Below are 9,447 nucleotides of genomic sequence, written 5' to 3'. Positions count from 1 at the left end.
AATGACGCATATCTTCTTTCCTTCAAGGCCTCGGCTATAGTAATCCCTTCCGCCGCCACGGCGGAGGCGCGAATGGGTTCGGAGGTTTCAGAGGCGTTCGAGGGCTGGGCGGCGGAGGAGGCGGCGGCCGCGGCAGCGGTAGCAGCGGTGCGTCGGGAGGAAGCTCTGGCGCGCACGGGGGAGGCACGGGAGGTGGTCACGGCTCCGGCTACGGCGCGGGCTCGGGCGGAGGACACGGCGGAGGATACGGCGGCGGACGTGGCGGTGGCTTCGGGGGCGGATTCGGCGGCAGCTTCGGCGGAGGTCACGGCGAAGCGGCGGGAGGCGGCAGCGGCGGCGGACACGGCGGCAACCAGGGCGGCGCGCACGGCGGCAGCGGCAACGGCGGTTTCTTCGGCCAGCGATTTGGCGGCTTCGCTGGATTCGGCGGCTTTAACGGCTACGGACGTGGCGGTAACGGCGGCGGCTATCATAAGTAAACGCGGCACGGCGAGAAAAAAATTGTCTGGGACGTAGCCTACGTGTTTGCGACGATTACATCGTTGAGCTGGGGCTTGTTACAGCAATTAGCACCTGTATGTCGGAGCCACAGAGCAGCGGGATTACAGGTGCGCGCAATAAATTCAGCGCCGCTGCAAATAAGCGTATATCTCGTAATGAAACGACTCGATCGCGACGGCGATTGAGCTTATATTTGCAATTATTCGCTGACGCACGAGTGGCGTAAGACTTGGGCGCTGGGCATTACATGGGTAACGGGGCCGCGCGTAAGCTCTGATAGCAAGGTCAATTCAGTTGCGACGTCATTTTGAAAATAATACGGGTAGTAGCAATATATATTAAAAGCAAATTATATCATATATATATATATATATATATATATATATATATATATATATATACATATATGTGTGTATGAATACAAACACGATTGTAATTGCTCTTAATAGTGCTGCATGCATTGTTGCCCTAGCCAGGGCCAGTGAAATAAAAATAAATTGCGTGGCGATTCAATAATTGTATCAGGAGTTTGCAAGGTTAATTGTATTTTGTTTTCTGTGGGAAATTGATATTTTGCTGTATTCGGCATACTACATTGGTCGGCTGTTATGTTCTACTCACCGCAATTTATATCGTCAACTTCAAGATCTTGTGTGATATTACGTGAGTTTTGCTGATTTAATAATATTACCGTTAAAAATATTGATTACTGATTGATTATTTAATATTAAACAGTGCATGTTTGTGTATGTTTTGAAGAATAAAAATTAGTTAAGTGAGAAAAAACGATTACTTTACCTTGTTTCTATTGATCTTTTAGCATAGACTGTCACTGATATTACCTATATATTCCTAATTTCTTTTGCTCGTGGCAGCTAGCGTATTTCATTACCAACTAAAGCTTCTTATATTATTTCAAAAGCGTTTCACCCACAAATGCTGGGCCGGCATAAAAATTTTACTACGAATATACAGTATTTTAGAAAAAATAATTTTAGATAAATTAATACGTGATTAAAAAAACGAATGAAATGGTTACACATCAAGCTGATCTGATTAGCTAAACTAATTGCTATAAGCTGCCAAGATAAATCATAGATATACGCAAACATGTATATATATATATATATATATATATATATATATATATATGTTTGTATATATAGATATCCAATCATACACGTATGATTTACGTATGTACGTGTAGGACGGGATATCTATGGATAAATGAAGTCCGAAAACCATGCGTCCTGAGCATAGATGGTCCTGAGTTGTACGAAGGGGGCGCTGCATGCAGTTCGAGAGATCACTTGTTTCATGTGTGTTCGAAAACGAGGCTTACATGCGGCGTTCTTTCTCTGTTCAGCAAAATTTTCTTCGCATCTTTATTCGAGCAATTTAGCGTAATTTACTGCAGTTCAACGGAAATAATTGTCTACACTAGTCAGAAAAATGGCACAGTACATACAGATTGCTGAAGAAGAGAATGAAGAGCCAATTGAGGTGCCGACAGAAGATGACGGCACATTGCTTTTGTCTACGCTCTGTGCCCAATTCCCTGGTTCGTCCGGTCTGAAATATAGGAACCCAGAAACTGGAACTGTTCGAGGAGTACGACTCTTAGATGGACGCTTCCATTCGTCGGAAGGCCTCTGGGGAAACCTCGTCTATGTGGTCGTGTTTCCTAAAGGTAAGAATGGTTATGAATGTTTATTGTTCATGTTTTAGCTTGCCGACAAGTCACCTGCTGAGGCTTACGGACTTGGAATGGTGCCAAGAATTAAGACAAAGGGACGATGACAAGATGAATATATATTGTCGCTGGCGATATATTGTTGCTATAGCACTTATATTGCTATTACTTAGTCGTAGTTTACTGTGTGAAATTGCTTGATTATGAATTCAAAAGTATTTTTCTCAACGGAGTAAATCTGGTTTAATTTTTGCTACTTTGTGTCCACTTTAACTCACATGCTTTTGATGTGGTTTAGACCGAATAATTCTGTCCCATGTAACCTTTTTTATATTTTGGTGAAGGTTATATTGGGACAGAACGGGGCTCATTGAAATTTCGTGAGATCGCATGCAAAATGCATGCGCTGCTAATGCGGCCCGTACGCCGCTATTGGCACGAAAAAAAACCTACCGTTCCCTTCTACATGGCTTTACCTTGCTACTGATATGTGTATACATTCACTTCAATCGTTATTTACTTCTTAAAAGATTGTTTTTCAGAAACCCCGCTTCATTAACTTTAGTAAATTACGTTGGCCATTTACAAACAATCGGACCATTCACAGCGAGTCTATCAGGCCTCCTGCAGCGCCACAGATACAAGCGAGAACCAGGGGCTATTGTAAGACTTGCTCTGATTGGTCTGATTGTTTGTAAATGGCCAACGTAATGGCCAAGGGAACGGTAGGTTTTTTTTCGTGCCAATAGCGGCGTACGGGCCGCATTAGCAGCGCATGTATTTTGCATGCGATCTCACGAAATTTCAATGAACCCCGTTCTGTCCCAATATAACCCTCACCAAAATATAAAAAAGGTTATATGGGACAGAATTATTCGGTCTAGATGTGGTTGTTCTAAATAATAGTCTAAACTCATGCATAGCATTGTGTGGTAAGAAAAGTATGATCATATGATTAATTTGAATTAAGCAAAGACTAATATTTTTACACAGAGTTCAGTTGAAGTTTTTTATCACCAGTCTACCAATATTATAATATTAGTAAAAATAAACAATTGTCATTGTATCTTTATTACAAAATGTTCTAATACAAGTTTATATACATATAATATATATAATGTTTAAAAAATTTCTAGACAACAAGCGTAAAATGGACGATGGGCTTGAAAATTCACTGGCGAAGACAAAAAGACTGGAGAGCAAGTATCGTACAACCCCAAGTGATTTGATTGTCCTGGGCCTTCCATGGAAGTCCAATGAAGAAGATACCAAACAATACTTCGAACAGTTTGGAGAAGTCGTTTTATGCCAGGTATGCTACACCGCGGCATTCCACATGCAGACACGCACGTAATCAAGCGTGTGAAAAAAATTTTTTTAGGTTTGTTTGTTCAGTTGGTTTGCTTTTTGTTTTTGTAACAAAATTGTGTACTAATTTATGCCTGTTTATACTATTAGATCAAAAAGGACTTCAAGACTGGTCAGTCCAAGGGATATGGATTTGTGAGGTTTGCTGACATGGAAGGACAGAACAAGGTTCTGTCACAGAGACATTGTATCGAAGGCCGTTGGTGTGAAGTGAGAATTCCCAACTCAAGGGTAGGTCACATCTGTTATCACAGCTACTGTCATTATGTCAATGTTGAAGTTGTTGCGCAGTAGCTATGTGTAATGATATCAGGTATAATAATGATCCACCATGAGCTATAATCTCGAATGTGAAGCTTGTGGTGAGTAGACTCACCCTTTTCCTGTAGTGTACAACGAATGCTTTTACTCTGTGCATAAGCGAAATGACACATGAAAAAAGATGTCTTGACCTTTGTGCATCACTCCCCCCCCCCCCGTTAAACCGGAATTTATGAGAAAAATGTCCCCCCGTATTCTACGTTGCAGGAGCCGAACTATCCGATCGCTCTGCGCAAGCTGTTCGTCGGGCGGCTGACGGAGGACGTGAGCGCGGAGGACCTCCGCACGTACTTCAGCAAGTTCGACGAGGTGACCGACGTCTTTGTGCCGAAGCCGTTCAGGGGCTTCGCCTTCGTGACGATGGTGCATCCGGAGGTTGCCGCCAAGCTCATCGACGAAGACCACATCATCAAAGGTAGGTGGTGGGTGGGGCCCGCAAATCGGTTGCCGCGGCGACGCACGTTCGTTCGCCGTGTTCTTGACGTCGGTGGTGGTTGTTTGGGCGAGTGGCAGAACCGTTTTTGTTCGTGTATTTTGTTGCGTGGATAGTTTACTTATGCCAGTGTTTTTCTATTTGCCTCAGGTATCAGCGTGCACGTTAGCAGTGCAGAACCGAAGCAGAAGGACAAGGAAAGGTTTGGTGGCGGTGGGGGCAGAGGTAGGTTTGATGACCACAGGGGAGGTTGGCACGACGGCCACCAGGGTGGTGGCATGGGCGGTGGCCAAGGCCAGAACATGGGAATGAACCCGGGCAACAACCCCATGGGCATGAACATGCAGAACATTCTCACTCCCGCCATGTTGGCCGCGGCAACGGCTGCCCTGCAGTCCAACCCATGGGGCCTGCTTGGCATGGCCGCGCAGCAACAGCAGCAGCAGCAGCAGCAGCAGGGTGGGCAGCAAGGTGGGCAGCAAGGTGGGCCGCAGGGGCAGGCTGGGGGGCCTAACCAGGATGGAGCTCATGGTAACTATAGTGGGTCACAGTCTGGGCAGACAGTTAGCAGTGCGGGAGGGCAATCTGGAGCGGCAGGGTATGGAAGTTTTGGGTGGGGTGGACAGGGAGGTGGTGAGCAGCAGAATACGGCTGCTGGGTGGGGCGGTGGAACCAAGCCAGCAGCAAGCTGGAACTAAGAGAAAGAAATGTGAGGTGTGCATGTGTGGCGGTGAGTGTGTGTGCGTGACTGTGTACATGTATAGAATTAGATGCGCTTCTGAGAAAGAGAGAGAGAGAGAGAGAGAGAGAGCACATAGACTTTCTATGACCATCTTTATGTATAAGTCTGATAGAATAATAATCAAGTGGTTGTGCTTGGAGGTTAGAAGTACTGAGTGTGTGGAGTAAGTGTGGCTATTGTAAGGATTTTAACATGATTAAGAAATGGTTCATTCTTTGAAGCCGTGTACATAGTTGTCAAGTGAGGTTAGCGCAGAATGTGTGTTTTACTTACTCTGTTGCACACCTTAGTTTTGAGACTGAATCTTGATATGTGCGTAATTGGGAAAACATCGGACGTTCGTTAGTTATTTATGTTTTGTCTGACACCAAGTCATGATTCGTAGGTGAATGCATTTTTCGAAATTATTTAAAGCACAGTTTATTTTCTCAATTTTAGTTTATATGCTTAATGGATATCAAACCTGTTAATAGCTGGAAAATCTACTATGTCTCCTCTAATTTACTCACATAGTGTTTCTAGTTCAGTGCTGGTGAAGTGGGCCTGTTCAGAGAGAGTGACTGTATGACTTCCTGCATGTTGATTTAATGCTATACGAGAAATGTGTAAGACAATGCAGTGTGGTTAGCAATTTTCCTGTGCATATGTTGCTCATCAACTTGCCGTGTTGACCAATGTTTGATTTGAATTTTTTATTGGGAGTTAGCATGGGGGTCAGATCACAAGGTGTAAATCCGCATGTTGATAAGTAACATGTACACACTTAGTCGTACTATTTCTCTGGATGTCGTTTGTTAGTTAAGGGAATTATCTTGAGTGCGATTCTTTTTTACGTGATTGAGTTGGACTGAGTGACAAAAGTGAATGAATGACCTTTCACTTTCTTTATCTCTCTTTTGTTTAACCTGAACACTAGTGTAGATAGTAGTTCTATCTTTCTTAAATGTCGAGGTGATTCGTGTTAGAGCTGTGACCAAAGGCATGTTGGCCAATTTATACAAACAAAATGATACGGGTCATAAATAAATACAAATTGCAATTTATTACTGAAGTATCAATGCTCATGTATATGATCACTTGATAATTCCACTTGATTTCTGAGATAACTTACATGAACAATTTTGAACATTGATAAATCAGTATAAATTTTAACTTGTGTTTACTTACCGTAATTGTATTTTTGGGAGTGGCCGGAGTGCCTGTGTGGTTGTGATGGCGGTGACAGAGTGTACGGGTACGAAAAGTGAATGCCGCACTGTGAGAGCTGTCGAGCTGTAAGGGACCATAGAGTTGGTTGCGAGTGTGGTGTTATGCGTGTTTTTAGTTTTGACGAGTGAGGGCTGCATTTCACCTGTGATGGCAAATGTTGAGAGCGGGGGGGCCGATATTGAAGTGTGCAGTTAACGAAGCCCCACGTAGTGACAGATTGACAGTGTGCGGTTTGGTGTGGTACGCTTGTGTGGGAAAGATTGGCAGTGAGGTTAATTGAGCTGCTATTAGATGTTTTGACTTAAGTTTTCCTGTGTGAAAGAATCTGTGGTTTGTTGTGTAATTTGCCTGTAATTTTGGTGTGAAATGAATGACTGGCAATAGTGTGTGCGTAATGAGGAGATTATGTACGGATTGCACCAGCGTAAGTTGTAGGCAGTAATTAAATGCTGGAATGCAGGTGATGATGGATTGTGTGTGATGTACGTATGTTGTGTTGGACCTAATAAAAGAACATTTCGAATGGAACTACTGACGTATGTGTGGTTGCGTTTTTGTGTGAGGCTCTTGCGGGCGCGTGCGCGTGCGTTTACTTCTTGGAGCGATCTTGAGGAGACTGAGATATCTGGTCGTGCGAACCTGAGTGATATGGCTGTGAATGTGAGTATCGTTTGCACAAGTCGCTGGCGTTGCAGTGCGAGTGACTTTGGGTGTTAGCAGTATGCGTATCGTGGAGTGCTAGTTTCCACAGTCATGCTGCCAAGTGTCTTGGCGGATTCACACGAGTGTGGTCTGGTGTAAACGTACGTACACTAACACTCAGCGGGATACCAAAAAAATTTACCCTGAAGTTGTTTCCTTCTCAGTTTACACTTGGTAAACACCAGACCTAAACATAAGCCAGACCAATTATTTTCCATCGGGGTTTGACTATCCGAAGGCCATTGCGTATAGTTGTGTGTATGCACAAATGATCCTTCGTGTTGTCAGGGACACTGCACCTGCAGCAGTAGTCCATGGCAGATACGTAAGCTACTCCATGATGCGTGTATTGCAAAGGTGTGTGATTGATGCATGTCCAATTTGAATTTTCTTTTTTTGTGACTCGCGTGGTGTGACGTGAACATGGTCAACCAAGTAAGTACATTTGTTTCAGTGCCCCATGTACAGATAGAACGACGAAGCCAGTGATAGGTATGTAAAAGGTTGCATTTTACTATGACTAAGAAAGGTAAGTACATATTAAGAGGGAAGTATTTGCTGTTGAAACATCGTGGATCTCTCAAGTCTTATTGATGTCATAAAAAGGTGTTTTCTATCACCTTTTTTTCGATCTTGTCAATTGTGACATGTTCAGCATGGTTTAATAAATGTCTTTAATAGAAATTCATTGTATTTGGTTGTATTTGGTGTTGTCATGGTCAAATGTTAATATTAACAATGAAAATGACCAGTAAAATACGCTGACATAGTTACTTAGAATCAACTTCATGAAATTTTTTATCACCATGTATTTGAGGTTTAAAATGATAAATTTTTGGCAGAATAATGGCAATTTCAAATGTGGATGCAAACACTTCAAGCAAGCAATTGTAGTTGCATGTTAACATAACAATGAAAAACAGACCATCTATATATATATGCCTATTATAAACTTAACACTTTCAAATAAATTTGGACAAAAACTAATGATTCCATTAAGGATACTCTCCACGTTGTGAATGAAATTTCATCGATTTTTGGTTTTTAACTTTATTCGATGGCTAACACTATGTGCATGTTCATTTCTCCATATAACATTACATGTGACGAGAGCGTCAGAGCGTTTTTGCTTGCCTGCGTACATGTGTAGTAAGCAGCGGCTGACGTCATTATTACGTCAGACACATGATACAACAGCATTTCCACGATATTCACTGAGCCAGTATCCATCAACATCAGGAGTAGATAATAGGGAATTCCCTATTATCTACTCCTGATCAACATCAACCCTGCTACAGCTGTACTACTACCCTGATCCAATAAGTATCCCACAAGAGCCTAAAATAGTTCTCACACCTCGCAACGCACCTTACATAAGGCGCGCGTTTGTTGACAGTGACGTCAGGGTTCGCGCCATTTGCATGAATTTGCGTTGGTCACCTCGGAATTTCTCAGAATTTCTCAAGGTGCATGGAACATTTTACCAATTTAGTGGTGTCAGTTAGTCATGGATATGTCGCAGTAAGTACTAACAATAGGTATATCACATACGTTCACCCATTTTGCACACAGGCGGTCACTCATTGTGGAAAATAAAAAACGCTTATTTCTCCGTTTCGATTTCTGACATAGTAGCCGATGTATAAATGGATATTTCTCTGTGATTAAAACTCGGATTAATTTAATTTTAAGTGCGTCAGGGATTGTTATTAAGTGCCGTACTTTATTAGTTACTAGCTGCGGGTACCCGCTGCGCTGGGTAAAATCGTGCTACTAATTCATACTACTAATAATGGGACACAATAGGAACATTGGGTAAAAATCGACAATAACATTGCACACAATATCAATATTTAGAAATCAGTCTAATAAGATAATAAGCATGGGAAAAAACTGTTACGTATGACATTTATATGACAGCACAACCCAACTTAGAACCCCTGGGACATAATAGTAATATGGTGTAAATAACAAAAAGTTATTATTATATAACAGCATGTACGAATGGGTTGGACTTTTCATTTCAAAGCCTCTTGATAAACAATGTTTTTCGTGTTATTCTCTGGTGGAAATATGTAGAGATTCCTGGCGTATCGAACTGTTGAGCTCCCCACGTACAGCTATACATTGTGAGATCGTACCACGAATAAAAGAAATTCCATATATATTAGATAGAGACAGGCCAGCGAGTGGGGTCTGTGTCCACTGGATATTGTCTAGTGAATGCTTGGCGCGCAACCATGCACATTGTAATTAAGAAATTTTTGTATTGAATCAGAAAATGCATAGCTTTGGAATGGTACAATGCATTCTGAGATCGCAGCAACTGAAACTCAGCTCTGAACTCGGAGTGAGTAGTACCTCTGAACTGGTCCTGGTTATGCTCTGTTTTAGTATTGATTTCGGTTTCGTTTCGCTTTCACAATACCAGGCAGCTGATGAGATACATGTAGGTGAGGGCAAAGAAATACTCATAGG

General features: G+C 42.4%; 1 protein-coding gene across 1 annotated transcript; it reads left to right on the top strand.

The window, feature by feature from the left end:
* The first annotated feature begins 1,815 nt into the window (after positions 1–1,815).
* LOC106807990 (TAR DNA-binding protein 43-like) lies at positions 1,816–5,748 on the top strand. Its single transcript, XM_014810528.1, has 5 exons — positions 1,816–2,191; positions 3,331–3,506; positions 3,653–3,793; positions 4,091–4,298; positions 4,467–5,748. Exons 1-5 carry the CDS (start codon positions 1,954–1,956, stop codon positions 5,012–5,014), a joined length of 1,311 nt encoding a protein of 436 aa, XP_014666014.1. The 5' UTR covers positions 1,816–1,953; the 3' UTR covers positions 5,015–5,748.
* Positions 5,749–9,447: the final 3,699 nt, after the last annotated feature.

The sequence above is a fragment of the Priapulus caudatus genome, unplaced genomic scaffold (assembly GCF_000485595.1).
Source record: "Priapulus caudatus unplaced genomic scaffold, Priapulus_caudatus-5.0.1 Scaffold246, whole genome shotgun sequence".
Taxonomy (NCBI): Eukaryota; Metazoa; Priapulida; class Priapulimorpha; order Priapulimorphida; family Priapulidae; genus Priapulus; species Priapulus caudatus.
This window is presented reverse-complemented; position numbering and strand designations above follow the sequence as displayed.

Bases quoted from the DNA above. Each gene is read 5' to 3' on its own strand.
- LOC106807990 (XM_014810528.1), top strand. From the start codon at position 1,954: ATGGCACAGTACATACAGATTGCTGAAGAAGAGAATGAAGAGCCAATT. The intron at 3,794-4,090 runs GTAGGTCACATC...TCTACGTTGCAG, and splicing joins TGAGAATTCCCAACTCAAGG to GAGCCGAACTATCCGATCGC. The intron at 4,299-4,466 runs GTAGGTGGTGGG...TATTTGCCTCAG, and splicing joins CGAAGACCACATCATCAAAG to GTATCAGCGTGCACGTTAGC.